General features: G+C 33.7%; 1 protein-coding gene across 2 annotated transcripts; it reads left to right on the top strand.

Moving 5' to 3' along the window:
• Positions 1 to 873: 873 nt before the first annotated feature.
• LOC110378413 (delta-1-pyrroline-5-carboxylate synthase) lies at positions 874 to 23,500 on the top strand. Of its 2 annotated transcripts, XM_049847574.2 has the most exons (10): positions 4,898 to 5,234; positions 11,704 to 11,880; positions 12,866 to 13,009; positions 14,224 to 14,331; positions 18,387 to 18,557; positions 18,856 to 19,044; positions 19,742 to 19,940; positions 20,016 to 21,020; positions 22,313 to 22,450; positions 23,104 to 23,500. In XM_049847574.2, the coding sequence occupies exons 1-10, from the start codon at positions 5,130 to 5,132 to the stop codon at positions 23,223 to 23,225; spliced, it is 2,358 nt and encodes a 785-aa protein (XP_049703531.2). In that variant the 5' UTR covers positions 4,898 to 5,129; the 3' UTR covers positions 23,226 to 23,500. The 2 variants fall into 2 exon arrangements, with proteins under 2 accessions (XP_063891547.1, XP_049703531.2); XM_064035477.1 differs by lacking the exons at positions 4,898 to 5,234; positions 23,104 to 23,500 and adding an exon at positions 874 to 1,109 and having other exon boundaries at positions 22,313 to 22,607.
• Positions 23,501 to 25,131: the final 1,631 nt, after the last annotated feature.

Consider the following 25,131-nt stretch of genomic DNA (forward strand, 5'->3'; position numbering starts at 1 on the left):
CTTTTTTGGTTCAAATCGCGGACTAGCAGTTTTTTTCATAGGCTTCAGCTATGCCTACTATAACAGGACAAACTAACTCAACTAAGTTAGTGATCACGTGTAAGAATTTCGTATTAAGCTCAAGTGGCTTCCAATACTAATTCGACGGAACGCTCTCATACTCTCCTTGCTATACAATATTCTACTTCACTTTACGTTGTTTGGTTGTGATACACATTCAAGGTCATTCAAGATCACTCAGGTCATCAGAAAACATAAAACTTAAGATGAAATTGCATTCTAAGTACGTCGTTTTATGACAGATTGTTTACTGATTAATCCATTTGTCTAGAATACGCGCATAGTCACTCGTAGTTTTAAAAAATGGTGCAGGATTAGCTCATTGATTAGGATTACTGTCGTTGTACTGTAATTGTTTATATATTTTTTTAGTTTGTTGTTTATTTATTTATATCTTTAGTATTTATACGTATACATATCACTTATATTATAATCTAGATGTGTGTAGGTACATTATAAACTGCCTATCATCAATATCTTGTACAGGTAAACTCCATCCAAAGGTCTGAAAGAAATTGCTTTTTAGCGATAAGACCACCAATTGCACTTTTCTTTGTTTGGGATTTCCAGTGTTGTTAATAATTATGGTGTACAACGAAGAATAGGTAATCTATCCATCTTATTACCATAAGTAATTACATAACTACGTATTTCTACGAACACTCCACCATTATCAACTCATTTTTTTAGAATTTTGCATTAAAAATAATGCGCAAAACAACATATCTAACTCACAAACAAATCCCAGCTACCCTGTACTGAATAATCAAACTCATTATCACTAACGTCATGTACTCGTAACAATTTATTGTGTATCTAGCTTGATCACCCGGTACACGCACTATCTGTTACAACAATATGTATTATTAAATTATATTTAAGTCATTTAAAATAATAATACAATAATAATAGTGTATTTATTGTTTTAATTGCTATTTTTAATAGTAAAAGTGAGAATGTGTTATAAGTCGCTGTTGCGTGGATTTAGTGCCGCGAAAGTTATTGGCTTTCAGAGGAGATGCTTTTCTGTTCATGGAGTTACTTTGAGTGTGAGTACCTATTTTAAAATACTTAAGTTTTTCTACCTGTCTACTATATTTTTTGGATATTATTGTTTTTCCCGTTTATTTATTTATAGACACATTTTTCAAGGTAGGTATTTATTAAAACGCTGAAAAGTCTGTATGTTCGTTTGCTTGAACACGCTAACCTCAGGAACTACTGTAACGGTTTGAAAAATTAAGTGTTAGATAGCCCATTTATCGAGGAAGTCTTACTTCGTACGTCGTACTTTTTATGCGGGTATATTCAGAAGTTAGTGTTATATAAAATACATTAAAAATATATATTGACGACCATGTGCAAGCTCTTTATTTCTTAGTAAAATCTCCACATTTTCTCGTACATCAAACTCAATCAAACACGTGCTTTAGGTATTATCAACAAGACATTTGACCTATCTCTCTCTGACCCTAAGTCTTATACCAACCTATGTTGCTATATGAAAACCGATTAGGTATATTTAGACTTTTTGCACACTTTTCTTTTAGACCCTAAATAAGTATCTACCTCTTACACTTATTTAAACTTTTTTATTTTACTTTCCTAGAAGAGTCAACCCAAAGAAAAATATTAAAAAGATACAATTTATTTTTCGTCAAATAAAACCACGTTCTTAAAATATAATTTTCAAAGAAATAAATGCTCTATTTTATTCACGTGCCAATTCCATTCTCATAAATTAAATTCTGAATCAACCGAACGCAACGCAGAATTGAAAAAAATAAAGCGTTCTAATTTCAAACAGCAAAGCAAACATGGCCGCTACCATTTAATATTTAAGCGCAATAAACACTGTTGCTGCGGCTTGGAGCACCTTGCATTGACATCAACTTTAACAATACAAGTTTGCATCGGGGACCGTTTTGCAAACTGAATTACATTTTGTCTACCGCAGAAGTCCGTTTGCGGGGAATTTATTTAAATGTTTTAATTTGTTAAAAGTTAGTGCAGGTTGTTTTTGCAAAGTAAATAAACTCTTTTGTTCTAATTAGAGACTATGCTGAATAGTTAATGCTGCCTTTACCTAAGTATACATTTGAGGTAAAGCGTGTTGCATTACATGTTACAACTATGAATTTTACGTGCAATTTTCAAAGTAAACCGTTTTTTTTTTAAGAAAAACGGATGTTTATGTAGTCAGTGAACTTGGACTTATGGGGCAGTTGCATCATCTTACATTGAACTGATTGTAGCTAATTAAACTCCGTGGCTTGTATGTAAACGTTCAATGAGACCAAAATATATTATACTACGCATAAAACAATAACAAGGTATTAACGAATAACAGTTTTTTTTCGAGTTCTTCTCGAATTGTTGGCTATTTCTTCCAAGGTTTCAGTCGGCAAACGCCCATCTAGATTTGACTCTGACGTCTACTTCAAACATTTTCGTATTAATTTTATTCTGAGGATTAAACTAAGATTAAGTTTAAAGTCCTTAAAGATATGTGTACGTAATTTATTAATAAACAATGTTTACCTACCTTTAGACCGTATTGATAATATGGCATTGACTTTTGTAGTGATGCGTCTTATCTCCGGTTATAAGTTTTATTGCAGAGGAGAATCGGCTATAAATGTTCGGGTACAAAGGTAGGAAAGACAATTTTCAATGATTTTTAGTCAAATTCTTCTACAATTTTAAAGATGCTTTCACACTAGCGGATTTTGTCGCGAGAACAGGTCCGGGTTCCACTTTACGGACTGCAAAAAATTGGTCGCGCGATTTCAGGTGTTGTCATTTCTAACTTTGGTCGTCAATTGTTTGTTGTCGCTCGGATACGCATGGCGTGAGAGCGCCGTAACGCTTATCTATATTGCATTCATTCTGACTTTTGAAGAAAAATAATATAAATAAATACATAAATAATATACTACATACTACTATATTACATTAAACGCCTTCCTCTCTTCTAACTATTTTTCTGTGCCCATCAGGGTCCATAATTGTGACTACCTCTATTATTTTATATTTTCCACCAAATGTACATTATGGAATGCAATAAATGATATGATATGGTATGATAGTATAATAGGTTCATAAACATCCATGTGAAATTCTTATTAAAGTCACGTGTTAGGCTTGATTAGACGCACTTCACGACATAAAAACATAACAGGATTTACTCAAATATTTCTAGCTAAACTCAATATTAACAAAAATTATCTTCAGAACTTGATAATACGTTGTCTATAAAAATACTAGTATTAATTGCAACACAAATATAATGTAAACATTGGAACCAATTTCACAATGAGATCAGAGTACGTGCGCTTATCTTGTACCTAATCGTTATTAATTTGGGTAGACAGGGGGTCATAAAAAGGTTAGGTAAGAAGGATTTAACTTTTTAACAAAAAGAGGTTTATCTTTTGTTTTACGTAAAGCTGACAGACTTTTTGGATTTTGGACTTGATTCTGTCCTACGCATTTTTTTTTCATGTAAATCCTTTTTTCTTTGCTTTGGGTTCCATGTTGTTATTTTTTATCATCTGCCAATCTGATGTTCTCACATAGAATGCAACAAAAGGATGAAGAAATAGTATTGGTACTGCCAATCTATGTAGTTACTGAAAACAGTGATTTCAGGACTGTTTATCAAAATAACGTACACTTTTTAGAACGTTGTTAGTGGTAGGTTTTATTTTTGACTACAATAAATCAAAGAAGGTTTCCCTTTACATCAAACAATACCTACATGGTTACTTTGGATTCTTAGGTACATACACATATTTGATAGGTGGGTAATAAATAGGGAAAATTGCAATTTTCTGCCTTACCGTTTACTACGATTAAATTCAAAAAAATCTTAGGTACCTCTAAAAAGGTTCAAGCAATTCAAACAAATGATTTTTATTTAAGCCCTTGAAATATTTAATGGGTCCGAGGCTTTGCGGTAACCCAGTGGCTTGCCAAGCTGACAACGGCTTATTCCTTAGCCGTGAAATCCCGGTGAATTAGTTAATTAATAAAGGAAAGATTTGGGAGAGATAGAAAACGATGGCCGCAATAATTTCTGAGCCAACATTTTAAAATGTACCTAAGTATTTGAAGACCATTTCATTTCAAGGGTTATATTTCAAATACACTGCAAGAGAACCAATAAAGTACCTATGTACTTTTAAAAGAAAAATGATTTAGTCACCGAAACGAAGAAATTGGTATACTTACGAGGAAAAGTAAAAGACAGAAATGGAATTCGTCACAATAAAATTAGTCAAATGGTCAATGACAAAAAAGGTCATTATGAGGAGTATTGGTCTTAATTGTTCAGGTAAACTAACGCTATTGTTATTGTTTTCCTTAAGTTACAGTAATTAATAGTACACGCACATACACACAAATATTATTAGTGTGATAAGTCATTAGTATATCTATTTTAATATTTGGATTCATTCTTGGAACTTATCAATATTGTTAAAGGGCTCATTATCAAAATAGATTTGGTGCATTGGAAAAGATGCATCACCGATTAGCACTTGATAAATCTTTGATATGATGTAATTTTGTTCCCAAAATTTGGCCTGACTAAGTATGAGAATAACCTGGAATTTGTTAGTTGATGCACCAAATCTTCCTCATTTCGATCACGATGACGCCGAGTGACAGGATATTCGTCACACAAACCTAAGTAAATAAAGATGATATAAACCATACATAGAGGTATTATTACGCAAACTGTACCTACATTAATTACCACCAAGACCACAGTGCAACCTCATTTATCAATCACAAACAAAACGACATCGACGCTTCAATAATTCCAATAAAAAAAATCGATACATTTTTAATCGATAAAGTTCAAAAAGATATCGATACTCAAATACCGAGTTACAAGTCATTATCTTAATCTGTTGTTTGATCAACAATTAAGTGTATATTATTGACAAACATTAAGATGTTCTAGTTTATCAGCATTACGTTTTGAAGTGCAGAGCGGGATGGTATTGTGTTTTTAAAGTAATATTGTTTTTTATATTGAATATTAAATAAAGTGTGTCGATAAAATGTTGCAACTATGTAACAGTGTGATAAGGAAAGTGAATGGTAGGAGGTTTTATACGGTTATCGGTTGGGATAGGTCAACGGCCTTACGGGCTAAAGTTTTGGAGGTAAGCACACATATTTTTTTATTGCAAGATTAATTCTTGAAACATTGAGAAATGTTGGTAAACACAGATTAATTTTGATAGAACAGATTAATAATTAGGTAGAGATACCTACTAAGGCTATCTATAATATTTTAACAGTTAACAAACCTCTGTACATGTAGTTATAACTTTTAATAATGTGTCATGCTTCCACTCCATGACATTAATTAAACAAGGAAATTAAATTAAACAAGTAGGTGTATTATCTATTTGTATATTACATAATTGAGTTTTCCTTATCACCAGTTGTCCCGGATGAAAATAAGACCTACTTATGAATATGTTTGTGTAACGTTAATTTATTTTATCTATGACAGACTTTGTTTAGTTTTAGAATCAAGGACTTGTACTTGAAATACTGAGATTGGATAAGTACCTACGTCATTTATTTACACTTGAACAGCAGGAAATTCAGGTCACACCGTCGAACACAAGCTTCTATTTTTTTATGTAATAAGGTTTAATTTTAATAAATAACTTCGTTTTTGAAGTAATTACCTAACAGTTCAAAAACAATAATTTTGACTTACCTCTTTTCATACATCTTTAAATCGTTTTGGTTGTCCCATATTAATTGTCATCGAGTGTACATAGACCTGCATACTGTTAAACAAGACACAGTACTTCATTATACAAGACACGTTTTATTTACTTATCTGCTTATTTACGAGTCCTATGCTAACTGCTTACATTACAAAGGTAAGCTTGTAATCCTTGAAGGATGAATAACGTCATTCATTAAGTTGTTGAATGTTCTTATGTATTGTAGAAAGGTCTGTTAACCTTTCTACATTATCAAGTGTATCGAGTACCAACTCGCTCCCGCGGTTTTCAGGAGATCCCGGGAACTTCTGTCCATACAAAATAATTCCCAAAGTACCTACGGTCATTCGAGTATGTACTCTTACTGTAGCTTTCTAACAGTGAAATATTTTTTCAAATCGTTAATCGTATATGTAGATATTTGTATCTCGCTGTATAAAAAAGTAATGAATCTCTGCTCGGCGCTACATAGCAACAGAACAAAGATTTACAAAACTGTAAATTAAATAAAGAATGTAGGCATACACTATTATTTGTTCTGCTTAATAATGTGGAGGCCTTCTCTAACAAACATCTTTCTTATCTCTATTTGTTCAAGTATAATTGTACCAAATTATAACAAAATTATGTAAGGCCACACAGATATTTTGAGAGGCCATAAACTACTTGAGATAAATGACTTACAGATAAATAATTTACAAAGCACATTAACAATTCGAAATACAGATTAATTAAGACAAATGACTTCCATATAAATGATTAACATGTAAAACAATAAATATTATTCGGTTACCTTTTCCGTGGAAAGTAGTGTAATGAAGCTGACTATGAAAATATGACTTAAAATTACAGATATTTAATTAAAAAATAATAATAATGTGGGCAGGCCGACTGAATAAAACACAGTGATGAACCAATCACGTGTTAAATGTTTTGTAATTAAATAAGAACTTCAGAACTTAGTCCTCTGCAGACTAAACAGTCGGCCATAGTTGACCCGATCGAAGTCAACTTTTTTTAAATATCTGTCATACCTATTCATCTTCTGATTTGAGAGCCCAAACAAACTATCGGCCGACTAAAAGTTTGCAGTGTGCTCTATAGGAATTGACGATCTGCTTATTTGCTGGCAAGTTTATTGCCCAGCTTTTTCATTAAAACCGAAACTAGAACAAATAATACTTATTATTGATAAATAGTAGCGGACAATGTAGCGTGTGCATCACAATTGTTTCAATTGCCTATCAAGGTACATTCAAGGAAAATCATATGTTTGTAATTGCCTATTTGTTGCCAATGAAGACAATTTGTTTATATAAATAGAAGTATGACGTAGTGTCTGGCTGATTATAGTTATTAAGTTTAATGCATTAATAAAAAAATAAGCAAAAATCGTGGACTCCTTTTTGTGGCCACTTGTGTATTAGAGTGGGTTACATTATTAAGAACTAATTGAATTATTGCTGTTATTTCGCTTACGTGAAATGTTTTTTTTTTATAAAAAAAGGGCGTGGCTTGGTTAGGGATTTGCATTTTTGTTAAAATAAAAAAATAAAAAAAGAGCGTGGCTTGCTTAGGAATAGGTAGGTAATCAATCATGTTAAAATGTAATGTAATTAAACTATTTGGACGCAAGTTTAGTTCCAAGTGTCCAAAACTAAGTTGAAACTTGTCTGAATGTCTGAGATTTACTTGCATTCAACTCGTCGTTTCAGTTTGTAGGATTTGCACGATTAACAAGTCAAAAGTTATGGATAAACGGCATTTGCAGCTTGAGTTTAGCTGCATAGCCTGCATAACAGCTAAATCAATTGTCAAATATTGTTAGCTGGCCTATTGGGGGAAGTTGTCGTAACTATGCTTAGTTAGTGATGTTATTGCAGTTCTAGATTTTATGGACTTGTAAATAATCGTTTGCCAAATATGAAAGTAACAAGCTTGCGCCATCATTTTTAACCAAATCGCGTGGGAACTACTTAGTGTATCCGTAAAAATAATTTCTTAAAGTTTTCCTCAATAAATGGATATTTAACACTGAAAGATTTTTCAAATCAAACCATTAGTTCCTAAGTTGAGTTACAAACAACTTATCTTATCCTTAATTTCCTTGGATTATTTTTCCGACCCAAATATCGACCAATAGAATTGCACCATTCGACGTCACGTGGTACAACCTACATGGTATTATACTGAAAATTTTTTGAATATTTTCTCTGGTCGTTGCTACGTCAAACTGACAGGTTGTGGCCGACATTTGGGACGGAAAAATAATCTCCCGAATACCACACGAGCTTCATAATTATCTGGCATTTCCCTCAAGGTTCCCTGCAAACAAATAAAGTCGTCAAGTTTTTCAGGAAAAATCACTCGCGCTTCGCGCTCGTTATTTTTTAACCTGAAAAACTTGACTCCTTCATTTGTTTGCAACGAACCTATCGGAAAATACCCGATAATTTTGAAGCTCTTGTGGTATTATAAGTGATAGGTACTTTTTTATGCACCTAGATGTTGGATTTAATCAGAATTCTGAAGACCATAATATCAACGCGTCTTTCAGATAGAAGAATTTCATAAACGTGCTTTTATTGCAACTATCTGATAAATTAATACTGGCATACGAGGTATACATGTGTATACTCTGTGGTCGCGATACAAGGTCCATGTTGTATCAATTACAAATAGGTAGGTACTCGTTCTAGTGCAGATGACAGTAAGTAGGTACCTACTAGGTATTTAAATACTGGTCCAAGGAGTATTGAACATGAAGTGATGGAAATAATGGGCGGTGGAAAATTGCTTCTAAATGTCTTTGTTTTCCTTGAACAGTAACTAGGTATTATGTAAAGTAGGTATAGGTTGAAGGATGATTAAGAAATTCCATTTGTCATGTGGTAGAAAAGTTATATTTAAATCTTAATGTTGTTAAATGTTAGTATCATAGACAATATTGGGCCATGTAAAAGTACATACATGGCATTGTCAGTCTATCAGCGTTTTCACACCAGTGGATGTTCACTATGGTTTTTTTACTCGCGACACATCCCGACCGACAAAAAAACGAGGTTTTTTGAACCAGTGGTTGACTTTTTTTGCAGAAATACAAATTAATGTATTAGGTATATGATGCTTATTAAATGCAAATCCTATTTTCGAAATAACGAAGAAATGTTGAGTCAGATAAAAATATTCTATTTGAATAAAAACAAAACATTTTACAACTTGTTTGTTGGTAAACTTGTGGGATAGTGGAACAATCTGCAAACCTGACCTTTCAAATTGTATTCAAATATGAATATCGTTAGTAAACCCATTCTGTAATCTGCGGTACAGCTGACATGGGCAAAATTTCGTGTAAGTACTTATTGGGCTTTACTTATCGTTTGAAAACATCGACATAACGCATTTTTTTAATAAAATTATTTGTAGTTGCAAAGGGTAAAAATCATGGTTTCTATTTTTCTATCAATATACATAAGTATACTTAATTAAGTTTTTTAACAATATTTACGTCGTAAAAGATCCCTTTCAACAGGTACATAATCTCTTTTGTTTTTCGTTTAGAAACTTTTTAACGGTGCTCCAAAAGTTTGTAAACAACTTTATATTACAAAGGGTCCTAAAGCTATAAATAATACTTTTCAAAGAAATACGGAAGAAAAGTTAATTGCTATTTAAATACATCGTTAAAGATTTTGAATTTAAATGAAATACATTTTTCCTGCTATTTTTAGAAAAAGTAATTTTTCGATTCTGATATCTTTTGTGTAATATAAAATCGTTAAAACCTTTTTGTAACAAAGTCCAAACTAATTCGTGTTTAGTCCATTGATTCCAAAGAATCTACTTTGTTCTCAAAAATAATTCATAATTTCTCACTAATACCTAAGCTATTTTTTCAGCGTTCATTATAACCATGTTCCTTCCAATTAAAATTACCAACTTTCCATCCTAAAATGTGTATGCACTTTCATAGAAAAGCTATTTTCGCTGATTCTCGACATAAAATCCCTCCCTCATTGGTTGTTCCTGCTTACTCAGTGGTCATTTTCATTGGAGTTTTAATTATATCCCTAAAAGGGTTTTATAAGTACGGAAATCATTTTCGGAGAAATAATTTAACATAAAACGTTTTTAATTGTTTATATTAATGACTTATGTTATGCATGTTTAGGGGTTTTTGGAGTAATAGGGTGTTTAATACGGCTATAATACAAAAAAATGTGTGCAGGAGTCCACAGAATGTTTGCGCACAAAGGTTGCAGTTTCGCGGACATTTTAGAAATGTTCATAAGGGTTCGTACATCATTTGTTATTGTTTGCTAAACGAGGATAAACAATGCCACATACTGGTATGGAATGCTGGATTAGTAAATATGTCTACCGATTAAGTCACTCTTGAGCATCTACAACTTGCTTTTTTCCTTGGTCTAAGACTTACTTGAAAAAAAATTTTTCGATTTGATACTACGAAATCAAAAGTTAAAGATTTGCTGAACATTTTTATTTTTTTTAAGGCAATAAAAAAATGTGAACTGCTGTGCAACCACATAATTTTATGACTGCAAAAAAGTACACTAAAAAAGTTTAGGTTCTTGAACGTTATGTCTGCTTTGGGAGCAATAAATACCCACTGCAATCGTAAATATTATGATATCTAAAGTTTTTAGAAAAATTATACTAAAAAAAACACACTTAAATTCTTTATATAGTTCTTAGAATTTGTAAATTTGTCCCAGGGAAACTAAGCTTTGGAAGTCGTAAAACAATTTTATATCGTCGGTGAGTTTGTTAGAAAAAACTGTCTTGTTGCCTTTTTGACGTGAAAATGAGATCAGTGATATAATGTTTCCAGTACATAATAATATAATGTCATTTTCCCCTTGAAATAGAAGTTGATTATGTATTTTTAGTACATAACTCAATATTCTCTCTGAAATACTAACTGGTTTAGTTTCTTTTGGGATTCATTAGTTTATTTCATGGAAATCAGGACTCTGATTAAATATTACTTTATTTAAGCTTTCAGAGGGTGAAGGTGCAGTTTTTATATTTTAAGGACAATGTTTGTATCAATAACTTTTTTTCTGTTCATCTACCTACTGCCTAAAATCCCAGGGCCGCCAGATATGAAATAATAAGTCTTCTATAAACCAAAATTAGCGATTGAGCAAACATTTATTTTACAGCATAAGTTTCATTAGTGAGAAAATACTAGCTTTCCGATATTTTAAGCATTTTCTCATGTTCCTAGCAATATTAACGTGAAACTTGTAACAAGTTTGAACCGACTTGAACCAGTACAAATATTGGATAAATAAGTACCAAGTATTCTCAGTAGAGATGCTGTTTTCTTTATCTTTTTGGAACTTTGGTGAAGAAATTATAAGGGATCATAATTTTGTGAAAGGTGTTTCAAAGAAGTTATAATATTCGAGAATATACTTCACGAAATTGAATTTTGTTTGGCGTATCTAATGTATCAGACCTAAAGGGGGTTGGTGGAATATTTTAGCTGAGAGCATTTGAACTACTGGAGCCGTCATGATCACAAAACCGTGCGATAAAGTGTGCCTTTTCACACAGGGGGACGGAAGCAACCAATACTTAGTGATGGCCCATGCACTTTCCATTACATCGATATGTCCTCAAAACACAAAACTGATAAACAAAAGCATTAATTGTTATATGATAAACAAAAGCAAATAAAATTATGAGTGACACTCTCGTACCTTTGAGCCCCGGTAGAGGAAAAGGTATAGCGCGAATAGCAACAGCTAGGTAATATTTACGTAGTTTTTTGAAAAACTAATGGGAGTGTTCAGGTTTAGCAGAAATGATTGTGTTTTGTTGTATTCTCACAATTACCTGCAATTACCTTTCTTCCCAGGGTTTGAACGTCGACAAGAGAACATTGGCAAGTGCTGAACGAAAACAAAGGACGTTCACAGACAGATCTCAGCTGAAGTATGCGAGGCGACTGGTGGTCAAGCTCGGCAGTGCTGTCATCACTAGAGAAGATGGCAACGGACTAGCTTTGGGAAGACTTGCGTCTATTGTTGAACAGGTAATTCATAATTCAATATTATAAATGCTATAGTAATTGAGTCTACTGAACCGATTTCGGCCGTTCCTAATATTCCTATCTGTTGATTTGCTTATCAGAGACAGAAGTTTGCCATTAGCCCTATACAAGTTATGTCAAATTTCTATCTCTAGTAAGCAATTTTGCGGATAGATAGAATATTGGAAATAGCCGTTAGATAATTGAAGAAGGGACATGAAAAAGAGGTAGGCTACTTTTAATCTGGGCTACGAGAGGGTTTTTAGCTAGTTATTGGCATAAATGATCAATGATTGAGAATTACTTGACAAAAGCATATTTTTCTTCCGATTCGTATATTATTTAACGCTCTTCAATGTAAATGGTTTTAATTATTACCACAAAATAAGAGCGGTAATCAGAATAAAAACCACATACATGATTGCATAAAGCATGTTTTGCTTCGAGCTACCAAGTTCGGTAACGTTCACTGATTTAAATAAAACCAAATACCTATTTTGCAGGCAAATTAATTTTCAGAATTTCCGCCATTTTATGGCAGTATTTCAATAAAATTCTTTGAATTTTTTCGTCATGTTTGTTCACGTTCCAATTTTAAAGTTTTTGCTCATTGTAATGCTAATTTTCGGCCAGAACTATTCTCATAAATCAAAGACTTACTAATAATGTTTTGCGGACTTTTAGAATAATGCCAAAAGACCATAAGCACTGACTTCATAAACAGTTAGTGCTTTTGTAATTAAATCTCTTGAAACCTCTTTAGAGTTTTGGCGGCCATATTGGCTATTCTTCTATTTCAAATAACTTTTTGTTGGGTCTCTTTCAAAGCCACTTATTGAATTTTGAATTTGGAACCGTAATATTTTTTTTTGTATTTAATATTTTCACACAATCTTTTTATGAATATTACTTGACGAAGTCCTCTATGTCCCACGAATCATAAATTCAACCTTGCGTGTTTGAAAATAAGGTGTATTTTTGCTCGCAGGTAGCAGAATGCCACCACGAAGGTCGAGAATGCATCATGGTGACGAGCGGAGCCGTGGCGTTTGGAAGACAGAAGCTAACACAGGAACTCCTTATGTCCCTCTCTATGAGAGAAACGTTATCCCCCAGTGATCATACCAGAGAGGTCAGTGAACTCTATATCAACTACATACTTACTTACATTTAAAGATATTGCAACTGTGCGCAGTTTCACCGGTTACTGATAAAGAGTCTGATAGCCTATCAGGAACTTATCTGACAGATCAATTATAAATTTTGCTTTAACACGTCTCGGATAGAATTATCTGGCGGGCTAAAATCTTTATCGGTAACCAGTGTAAACATATTTTTTAACGAGGAAGCTTGTATTTCAGATTGAATGTATGTATTAATTGTAGGCACTTAAGTAAAATAATCATTAATTCGCTAGATTAGTAATAGTTAATGTCCTTGTATGCATCTTTTTCAACTTATTATTACCGGTGTTTTACGAGATAAGTTCATGATTGCAATTTAAAATTATTGGAAAATTCAATTAAAATTCCTAAAAAATATATGGCGCAGAACACATGATTCAATTTGTACGCATAGGAACACAATGGAATCAGGTTAACACCTGCTCCATCAAATGAATTAAAACGATTGCCATATGGATTTTTAAGTGGCTTTAGTTTTTCTAGTTTTCAGTGCAATCCATTAAATATACAGAGTGCTCTAATTCACACAATCGATCGATCGGCTGAATTATCTATCTATACTAATACTTCTTATTAAATAGCTATAAGAATCGATGTAATATTGGGACATATTTCAATTTTGGAATAATTCACTCTATTTTCAAATAATGTATTCATAGCCTTATAATATCAACATTATGGGGACACAATTTCATTACGAATAATAAAGGGAATTATATTGTAATATTACAAATAGGGAAATTTAGTCCATGTTACACAAACATTTCATGTTGTGTTGTAATTATGCTTTATTATGTTACATAGACTAGGTACCTTCATAATAGCGTACTGTAAATACATACAGATGCCTTAGGCACCCTGTACTAAGGCCTATTTGACACTATACATTGTAAAATATGAGGTAAATAGACTAAACTATATAACAAGACAGACATAGGTAAAATCCGTTGGATCTACACTAATAACCTAATTCAAATGCAGAGCATAAGACCATCTCTTTTAATCATAAAATACTCACAACTTACCTATGTAAAGGTCAAAGACGTGGCTTTTCAATAGGTACATATATAGGTATAGATATAATATGTGTTTTGCGATATTATATAGAAAATAAGAAATGCATTTCCAAGGTTTTTACTCTAATTTTCCTTCCTTCCTTCAGGATGCCGGCAGTATCCTGGACCCCAGAGCTGCCGCTGCCGTGGGCCAGTCGGAGCTGATGTCCATGTATGACGCCATGTTCTCACAGTACAACGTCAAGATTGCTCAGGTAAGTACAATAGAAAGATACTAGGAACGTATGTAAAACAGCTGATGCAAAAGTCAGTAACGGTCCGCAGCTAAATTCTGTGCATAAGTGTGTTCATGACTGTGGCCCATAGCTCGATTGATACCTACCTAAAATTAGTCTGTCAATGAAGTTTCGGGTTGTCAGATGACCCCTCCTGTTGTGAGAGCGGTGAGAAGGAGTATCAGACTTTTGCTGGCTTAAATCTACCTTTGTTCTTTTTGGAGCCCTTTGTGTACCAGGGCCGCGATAACTTTTTGGACCCAACATGCTTCTGCATTTTGACCACACCGAGATTGCTATTCAAGATGCAGTGTTTATTAATCGTGTACTCCTTCATTAGAGTCAAGCATTTATACTAAACTATATTTCAAGCAGCACGTTCCGCAATATGGACGGAACGTTTCAATTTTAGTTACCCTTGCCCTTTCAAAGGTTATCATCTGCTTCATATTTACGATGAAATCACAATGCTACACTACAGTTACATTGCTGTAAAGGTCATTCCCTACTTTGTACCTAAGTTACACTCATGTGCCTTTGAGCGAAAGGATTGGTACTATATTTGAACATTTGATGCCCACGCTTCATATTTCAAACAAAGGACAGATGGTCCCACGCGAAATTGTACGTATGGGTACCACGAATGATGCTTTACGGTTGAATGCCTGATTTATATTTTGCATTGTATGTTATGTTAGTATTACTATAATGTGTAAAATATATCAAAAATAGAAGTAACCCTTCGAGAAAAGGTTAGTAGTGCTCTTGCGCTTCGGTTTGCTGGCAGATAAAGCATCGTGGACTTATAAGTGAATTTCTGAAGATCATAAGGCGGAATTATTTAAGCTGAGATTTATAGTAAGACAAGCATACTCACATGAGCTATTTGTTATTTCGAAGGTACAATATATGAAAAAAAAACGTTATTTATTTTTCTATTGTTTCACACAATTCGTTCTCAAACAGACGCACACAAATTACGTTTTCAAAAAAAGAACTTGTCAACTGTGTTACCAAAAAGTTTCGATTGTGTATTCGAAATTCAAAACTTACACATTCTATTTGATGTCAAAAAAAAAGCATTATTAAAATCCTTTGTTGAAATAATAAGTTCTTTGTAGTCAAGGTTTGTTTAAAAACAAAATCAATCGTACGAACTTTATCAAAGTTATCAACTTCTAATATTCAGCTTGCATGTAACAAACAACAATGTAACTTTATATTATTGTGTTATTAAAATGGCGTCTAGACAGACCATGTTAATTAACTTTTAAAGTAAATATAAATAGATGTAAAATGCATTTTTTTTAATGGAATAATAATAAACAAGAATTAACAAATATTGTTCATGTAATTAAAAATAATCGAGCCCTTAGTCCAAAATTATTAATTATGATCCATTACAAATATTTAGTTTCAAAATAATGTCTGTAATTAAAGAATTTATTAATTTTACCTCGTGAAACTATCAATCATCTTGAAATTGAAATAATTATTTTATTGCATAGAAAATAGTGGCTTTTATGCTTTTAATTAATCTTATTATTTAAACTATTTAATAAATTACATTTTAAAAATATCGTCTATCTGTCGGGAACGTAGGAATTTTAGATTATAAATATCTTGCTGTCAAATATAGATCAAGTACAAAATTAAATATTTATTTATTGTAGTCTTAACAGGCTTGCAAAATTTTCTCAAGGCCCAATAAATGTACATATTATGAGCTAATTATTTTTATACATTACTGTTTTATAAGCTCCGTCTTATGTAGATAAAATTAATAAGCTAAAAAGATAGAAATTTTCCCAACATGTCTCATTTTAACGGTCATGTCAAAGAACTAGACAATGTAAAGCCAGCATAATGCAAAATTATGCAAAACATTTGAGGTTTTTATAAAAAAAATGCATATTGTATGAAACACGAGCGTCCCGTCTGCGTAGCAAGGGACGAATAAAAATAATTTATTAATTAATTCTGATACGCAAATGTGCACCATTCATTACCATACAACTGGTGTTACGAATACATATTTTTTTTTGTAAGTAAAAGGCATTTAATTTAAATTTTTTGACAGTTATGATTTTTTTGGTAATTAATTCCCTCCATGGAGTTTTAAATGCTTACTTTCCTTAAAGGATCTTCGGGATTAATTTATGGCAGTCGCTTTGGGGTGTTTTACCATTTGGTGGCTATGTTTTGAATCTTTCTTCTTCTTATATTGTCTCTAGAGGAGGCAGTGGACATCCATAATGCTCTGCCATTGAGTCCAGTCTATTAGTCCGATAGCCCAAATAAAGCAGTGAGTACCTGTGGGACTCGGGGTTTTATATTCATTATAAATCATTTTTACTATTAAGACACTATTCAGTGTAATCACTTTAAAGTTTATCGAAATATGTAGAACTCACTTCCCTTTTAAAATCTCTTAATTAAGCGTCCCATTTTATTCACAAGTACCAGGGCAACAGAAACACTAGAAGTTTTGACATACATTTCAAAACCTACGTCAAACTAAAATTATACGGACGTTTGCAAACTCGAACTGGCATAAATGTCCCGAATTAGAAAACTAACTAGGTCTGAGAGAAGTTAGACAAAGCCTTACATAGTTGCGGTTATAATTGTTGCTATGAGCACAGAGGATGGGAATTATAATATGGTTTGTGTGTATGTGTGCGAGTGTAATGTAAGTTGTACTAGTGGTGAGAGAGTTATACAAGTACGTTAATTCAAAGTTGAACCTACGAATATGTGTCTATGTATGAAAATCAGAATTGAGGAGTACTCATACGGAATGTTTTTTTTTCCAAATCAGACTAGTAGTTCCCGAGATTGCGTGGTCAACCAAACACTTCAGCTTCATAAGTATATATTCCATCAATGTACTCTTGCCATTACGTTGCTTTCTAAGTTGTAATCTACATATGTGAACAACTTTCAACACGCACTAATTATCATCTCCTTAAAACCGGTACAAAATCCCATTAAAAACCGCAACATCAGGACCTATGTATAGATCAGAACACCCGGTTTGCCAATAGAATTGCTTACAAGTCCGTATCTGAACTGGATCTAAATCCAATCCCACACGTCACTTTTGAAATATTACGGTCGTAAAACGATAAGGACTAGGCCACCGCCATAATTAACTTTTGTTCAATGATTTCAGAAATTTTAGAGTCCGAAAGGGTCTATAGGAAGATTTTAATGCTTCATTGGTCTAGTGAAAGGGTCATTGCTTACTAAGGTTTAAATCAAGATCGGGGTCAAGCAATTTACTGAAATTTTTTAAAGAGAATTAAAATTAAAAACAAAATACAATTAATGAATCAATGCGTTTCTACCAAACTACACCTCTCTAGCATTAAGTTAACTCTTGACGAAGCGAGAAACCGATTTTGAACAATAATAACATTAATTTATTTATGTGGTGGAAGAAGATAAGTTTAAGTGCACTGTGTACGACCTTTATATGAGGGGCATAGTGAAAATACTACCCGTAAGCAGACGTTTCTTGTTTGGAACCTTGTTTAAGAGCTTCAATCTGTCGGTTATAGGTGATCTTGCAAGGTAATCACAAGGTCAAAAACCGTCTGGTTTTGTATAAACCTTGCAATTCACGTAGTTTGATTGGAATTCGCACATTGCATTATCCAAAGACGAAACACTATCCCGTTTGGTGTGAAACTGAACGTGGATTTAAAAGGATTCAATACGTCCTTTACTGGTATTGCCCTGAGCGGTTTTCTCTTCAGAGAAAAGCTGTAACGACTCACATTCTTGAAATGACAAAGAAAATCCTATTCTTTTTAGGTTCCCCAATATATTTTCTTCAGTTATTCTCCTTATATAGATTCAAACCTAATATAATAATCATGAATTTCTTTCAATTTATGAGACCTCCGAACATAAATTGGCAGTCGAAAATTCTGGCATGTTTCCTCCTTGTTATCTACGAGGTAATATTGTGAGAGAAAAAAATGTCTATTGAGTAACAACGAATATTTATTTACTGATGTTTTTCACAGGTTCTCGTGACGAAACCGGATTTCTATAACGAGGAGACGAGAAAGAACTTATTCTGCACATTATCGGAATTGATATCGCTGAATATAGTGCCCATTGTCAACACTAACGACGCTGTCAGCCCACCCATGTATATCCATGATGACACGGTGGTACCAGGAACTGGGAAAAAGGTAAGCGATTTTGGATCTTAGGACAAGGAGATAGAGTTGAATTTCACATATGATGACATATGATATATAGTTAAGGATTAGTATCGTATAGGTAGGAATAGGTTGTTATTTTCATTTGGAAGAAAATGATAGCCATTTCTTAGAAAATTGCTTATAGGCTGTATTTCCTTGGTGTGAAAGTTCATCAAAGGATGATTACCTCGTTGCAATCAACATATCTGTTCCATAAATCATACCTATTTTATGACCTTGCTGCATTTGCAAAATTTTACTACATCGTAAATGTCTTAATATCCAGGGTATAGGTATTAAAGATAACGACAGCCTGTCAGCACTGTTAGCCGCTGAGATCCAATCAGACTTGCTGATCATGATGTCAGATGTCGATGGCATCTACAACAAGCCTCCTTGGGAAGATGGCGCGAGGATGATGCATACCTACACATCCAAGGAAAGAGATCAAGTGCAGTTTGGCCAGAAATCTAAGGTAAGATTAATAAAATAAATAGAATAAAACTGGGCCCATGTTAGAAAATCTATGTGTATAAAGTAAAAAGTGACAAGGTGACGATTCAATCAACGCAAAGCTGAAAACACTGACTTTAAAAGAATCACTTTGTACAATGTGTTTATTTAATATTTTTTTAGAGTAAAACTAAGAGAAATAATAGCTAGTATTCAATATAAGTAGGCTTGAGTACATTGAATATTCACACTTCTATGAAAGCTTCTGCCAACATTACGAAATAACGTCTATACCAAGCTTAAAGAAATAGAATAATAAAATTAAACCCACAAAGCTAAAGAGCTTATGTCTAGGGTTCAAAAAAGAAACTAAAATAGAATCTAGCTTTGTGTTCCAATTGTTTTTGTAACATTGTTGTTTTTTGAGAAGGCTTATTATATTCGTAAGTACATCTACATAATGCTATAGATGTTTTATAGATGTGTAAATTAAACCTACGCAAAATAATAAACAAATAAGAATCTTCTGAAAATAACTCTGATTTTATTACAAAGTTCAGTAAATAAATAAACCGGGGGTGGAATACTTATAAATATTTACCAAATATAACTCACAACTTTTAAATGAAGTACTTAAACAAAATATTTTATATATGCATAAAGTTTTACAACGAACGCAATATTACTTTCCATAGTTCAATGATGTTAATTTATTTCAGGTAGGTACTGGCGGTATGGATTCTAAGGTGAATGCTGCAACCTGGGCCATGGCCCGAGGAGTTAGCGTGGTCATCTGTAACGGTATGCAAGAGAAGGCTATCAAGACTATCATCAGTGGAAGGAAAGTCGGCACATTCTTCACCGACTGTGTCACTACTCCCGCTACATCTACTTCTGTGGATGTTTTGGCTGAAAATGGTAAGTAAACCACAAATAATGAAAAAGATTAACAAGCAATTGACTCAAAATATTTACAATGTCTTTATTTTACAGCAAGAACTGGCAGCAGAGTTCTACAAAGATTAACACCATCAGAAAGAGCATCAGCAATTCATTCCTTAGCAGATTTATTAGTTGCCAAACAAGATGAGATATTAGAAGCCAACTCAAAGGATTTAGAAGAAGCAACCAAGAGTGGGCTTGCCAAGCCTTTGTTGAGCAGGTTATCCCTAAGTCCTAGCAAATTGAAAACCTTATCCATTGGCCTCAAGCAGATTGCTGACTCGAGTTACGAGAATGTCGGAAAGGTGTTAAGAAAGACTAGGTTAGCTGAGAATCTAGTTTTACAGCAAGTATCAGTACCTATTGGTGTTCTTTTAGTTATATTTGAGTCCAGACCTGATTCGTTGCCTCAAGTAGCTGCTCTTGCTATGGCGTCTGCTAACGGTCTTCTGTTGAAGGGAGGCAAGGAAGCTGCTCACTCAAACAAAGCTCTCATGGCGTTAGTCAAAGAATCTCTGAAAGGAGTTGGTGCTGACGACGCTATTTCTCTGGTTTCAACAAGGGAAGAAATCAGCGATCTTCTCTCTATGGAGAAGCATATCGACTTGATTATTCCAAGAGGCTCCTCAGACTTAGTAAGAAATATTCAGAAGCAGTCCCAACACATTCCTGTTCTTGGTCACGCTGAAGGCATTTGCCATGTTTACTTAGACAAAGATGCTGACCCAGCTAAGGCATTGAAGATAGTTCGTGATGCGAAGTGTGACTACCCGGCTGCTTGCAACGCTATGGAAACTTTACTGATTCACGAAGATCATCTTACTGGTGAACTGTTTAACGATATCTGTAATATGTTGAAGAAGGAAGGAGTTAAGATACATGCTGGTCCTAAGCTGGCTAGTCAGTTGACGTTTGGCCCACCTCCTGCCAGGAGTATGAAGTTTGAATATGGAGCGCTTGAATGCTGTATTGAAGTTGTTAAAGATATGGATGAAGCTGTCGACCACATTCACAAGTTCGGAAGCTCACATACTGATGTCATTGTGACTGAGAATGGTGAGTTCATTTGTACATATTTTTATAGACATAGGAAAAATCGGTACAGTTTATTTATAGAACGCTAATATTAGATTTTCCTTTTGGCAATAATAAGTAATGAACAGAAATAGCCACTGGAAAAATTTGGCCGAGTACTTTTGTGACAAAATACATAATGTATCCGACATAAGTTCGAATGATAGGCTCATAGCAATAACCCCTGTAATGTTAGTTTCAGTTAGAGTATTAAACAACAAATAGGGAAGTAGCAACTAGAGTGTTATGATAATAATTACTTCAAGGCAAACATTGAAACCACCATGATGTTGACGCGTGATCTCCTATTGTGTTTTTGGAAGCCATTATCAGAAACAACTATATTGCTAGAGATAACTTTATCTGTAGTAATAACTCTTGTTTTACGATCGTCTGTCTGTCTGACATCAGAAGCACAGTTAAATATATTGTCTTGTAAACACTTGTGAAGCTACGTACTAACGTTCGTTTCAATGTCACTGACACACGCATGTGTTCGATGCACGACAATCCGTACTGACAGCACTGGTAGCGCCGTCAAAAGCTCGTCGATACACATGCGTGTGTGAGTGACATTTTTACGAACGTTAGTACCTTTACAACTGTACATCTTTATTCTGTGTCAGAAGTATTTGCACTTGAACTTGTAGATAGGGTAATTAGATTTTTCTTATGGCAAACAAAAGAGATGAATGTCGTTTAGTAAGCTGTATACAAGTGCTTGGCATAAATATGAAGCAGCTTATTGTTTTGCTCCAAATAAAGCCAATTTCTTTGGGGTACTCGTAAAGCGGTTAAGCAATGTGTTAATAAAATTTGTGTATGCGATAGTTGGAATAATAAAGTTTGTGATGCTAAATAATTTGTGCTGGAATATGAAACTTACAAGTACTACAATGAAGTACAAAGTGTTAAAATAAAATGTTATACATAGATACCAACATTGCACTAGTAGCAAGTTACGACTAGGTAGGTCCATTTCCACCAACAAGATAAAAGCATGATAAAGAGTTACTTATGGTGAATTATAACCTTTAAAAGCCGAAGCCGATTTCATTTGGGCTTCCAGAATCGATTCCCACAGAAAGGTCGAAAAAAAAGGGTTTCAAGAAACTTCCCGCTTCATAGTTTGAAACAGTTGTCGTTTTACAGACTGATGACGTAAATGAATAGCGCTGAAATTGGCACTAGTGTCAGGTTCTTGCAGTAGCCAATTAGTTGGCCGAATATTTCCATACTTACCATACAATAACTTTAACAATTCCTACTTCCAGATGCCGCAGCGAAACACTTCGTAAGATCAGTGGACAGCGCGTGCGTGTTCCACAACGTATCGTCGCGTTTCGCCGACGGCTTCCGCTTCGGGCTCGGCGCTGAAGTTGGTATCTCCACCGCGAGGATACACGCTAGAGGTGAGATATAAAGTGTTGTATAGTCTGTGGTAACACTTCGTAAGATCAGTGGACAGCGCGTGCGTGTTCCACAACGTATCGTCGCGTTTCGCCGACGGCTTCCGCTTCGGGCTCGGCGCTGAAGTTGGTATCTCCACCGCGAGGATACACGCTAGAGGTGAGATATAAAGTTTTGTTCAGTCTGTAGTGTTGTTGGTGCTTGTTTACGGTTTTTGTTGACTGTATTTTTATGGGTTTATTGGAGGATGAAATTAAGAAGGTGTAAAAAACCTATTTTAATAGACAAACAATAACTTTAAAAGAGAAAATTGAATGGTTCTATAATAATGCCTTTAATGAATACTTTAGCTAATAACTACGGTTTATGTTAAGTACATGGATGAGAAATTACATAATGAGTTGACGTTTTTAAATAATATAATATGAAATAATTATGCTGATCTGGTTTTGGTGTCATCCATCTAATTCTTCGACTTACAATTATCTGTAGTAAATATTTTTGTTATTGTTTTCAAGTATCTATATTTTTCTATTTTGCATACCGTTAGTCTCACCAGTTACAATTATTAAATCGTTTACATTTTTCAGAGATGAAATGGGCTACAATGCCATCCATTTTACTAAACTAACTTCTTATGTAAATCTATTCCCAGGTCCTGTTGGAGTAGAAGGCTTGCTGACCACCAAATGGATCCTAGAAGGCACAGACCACACAGCCGCTGAATTCAACGAAGGCAAGAGGACCTGGCTCCATGAAACCCTCCCCGTGAATTGACTAAATGACCCTAACATTAACGCACCTTCGAATGAATTCGAAATTCAAAATGAAACGAAGACTCTTTGGTCAAGAATCAAAGAGTTCTTTTATAAAAGGAAAAACATAAATAATAAAAAAAAATAGTTTTAAATAATAGTTTTAAGTAAATAATAAGTTAATGTTTTTTGTATGGATATGTAGAAAAATGGAAATGACAGGAATGAAGTTTTTATGTAAAGTTATTGTTGAAGTCAGTTGTAAAAACGAATCGATTAATAAAATTATTTTTTAATCATTATTTTTATTTACCTCGTGTTGCATTAAATAGATTATAGACAACCAATGTTATACGGATATAGGTTGTCAAGCTTAGATAGGCTGTTGCCCCAAACTCAGCTTGATGCCGTCGCTTATCCATTAAGAAAAAAAGTTAGTTAATTTTATTTATGTATCAAAAACTTCCACTGAAAGTTGGTGTTAGCACATAGAACATCAGGATTGTTCGAAAGAGTTACCGCGGCCCTGGTACATAAAAGGCCTACGACGGAACATGACGGTTTTTAGTCAGCAAGAGTCTGACACTCCCTCACAGCTGCTAACCCATAGCGGGGTGGGTCATTTGACGATTTTTGACGTCGTTAAAAAAAACAAATAGAACATTAGGTAAAAATAAGGCATATCCTACTACAAATTAACTACGTAACCTATCTGTTTCAAAGATTAATCAAGTTCATGTTCATCAATTAACTCGTTAGTAATTTAATTGTCTACTAAAGCCTTCATTCATTAAGGAGTACCTATTTACTTTCAATGGGATAATGAAAGAGGAAGCCTTTTCATTTTGTAATTAGATTAAGGTAATTATGAAGCTTTAATGATTTGCTAAACTAATTAGATTACTCCAATACACCTATGTAGGTATACAATGCATGTTGTTGCCATGGTTTCCGCCGGGTCCTGTTGAAACTATAACTTCAATTAAATAAAAAGTTGCGACGTATGCATTTCTATGGCTGCCAGATTAGTAGTTGGAATAACAAAGATACACACATTCAAACATAATTATTGTAAAAATAAAAATCATAGTTACGTTTCTTAATTAATTAAATAAAACCATTGACACTGCATTGTTTCTGAGTTTTGGTATATATAGGTTTTGCTCGGAGTTCATAAAACATTTATCGCAATGTACTGAATTAGTTCCCTTCGGCAGACGAGGCATTAGTTTCAGAACTAGTTGGTTACAAATAGGTTTAAAAGTTTGCCATTTGATTCTAGATTTTCAGCGTATTTAGAATGATAAAGGATGTTGAGCTTTAGAGTGGTAACAAGTATGAGTACCGAAAAAATAACTTTTTAATTAATTTATGTATTATTGAAGAATTCTCTTCTCATATCCAATAATGCTCGTTTACATAGGCACCTACTTGTAGATGACTTTATCGTACCTTACCACAAGGATTATAATGTCTACAGAATTTGATTTCAAGCATTAATATGCAAATATTACTTACAATATTTAACATGTTTTTTACTCATCTTCAATAACAATGTGGCGAGTTAACCCGAAATTACAATTCACTTTTGTATTCAGTCCTACAGCTCTAAAATCTAAAGGTAAATAGAATTTCTAAACCCAAGTTTTTCAAAGAACTTTCTTGACTTACCTTTTCTCCGTACTAGATAAGCTGTAGATTACGCCTACATCATCTTAAAAAGGTTTTACTAAAGAGCCCGCGCACATTGCAGAAGAAACTACTGCTCGACCGTTTATTTTGAAAGGTAATCGTGAATCCTACCAGATTTTAGTCGGTCTGATACCAGTCGAATACCTGATGGTTGTAATGTTCACTACCATTCACCTCCATCTATACTAAAATTATAAAGAGGAAAAATATAGAAAGGAAGAGTGGCGGCATGTTGG

The sequence above is a fragment of the Helicoverpa armigera genome, chromosome 7 (genome assembly GCF_030705265.1).
Source record: "Helicoverpa armigera isolate CAAS_96S chromosome 7, ASM3070526v1, whole genome shotgun sequence".
Taxonomy (NCBI): domain Eukaryota; kingdom Metazoa; phylum Arthropoda; class Insecta; order Lepidoptera; family Noctuidae; genus Helicoverpa; species Helicoverpa armigera.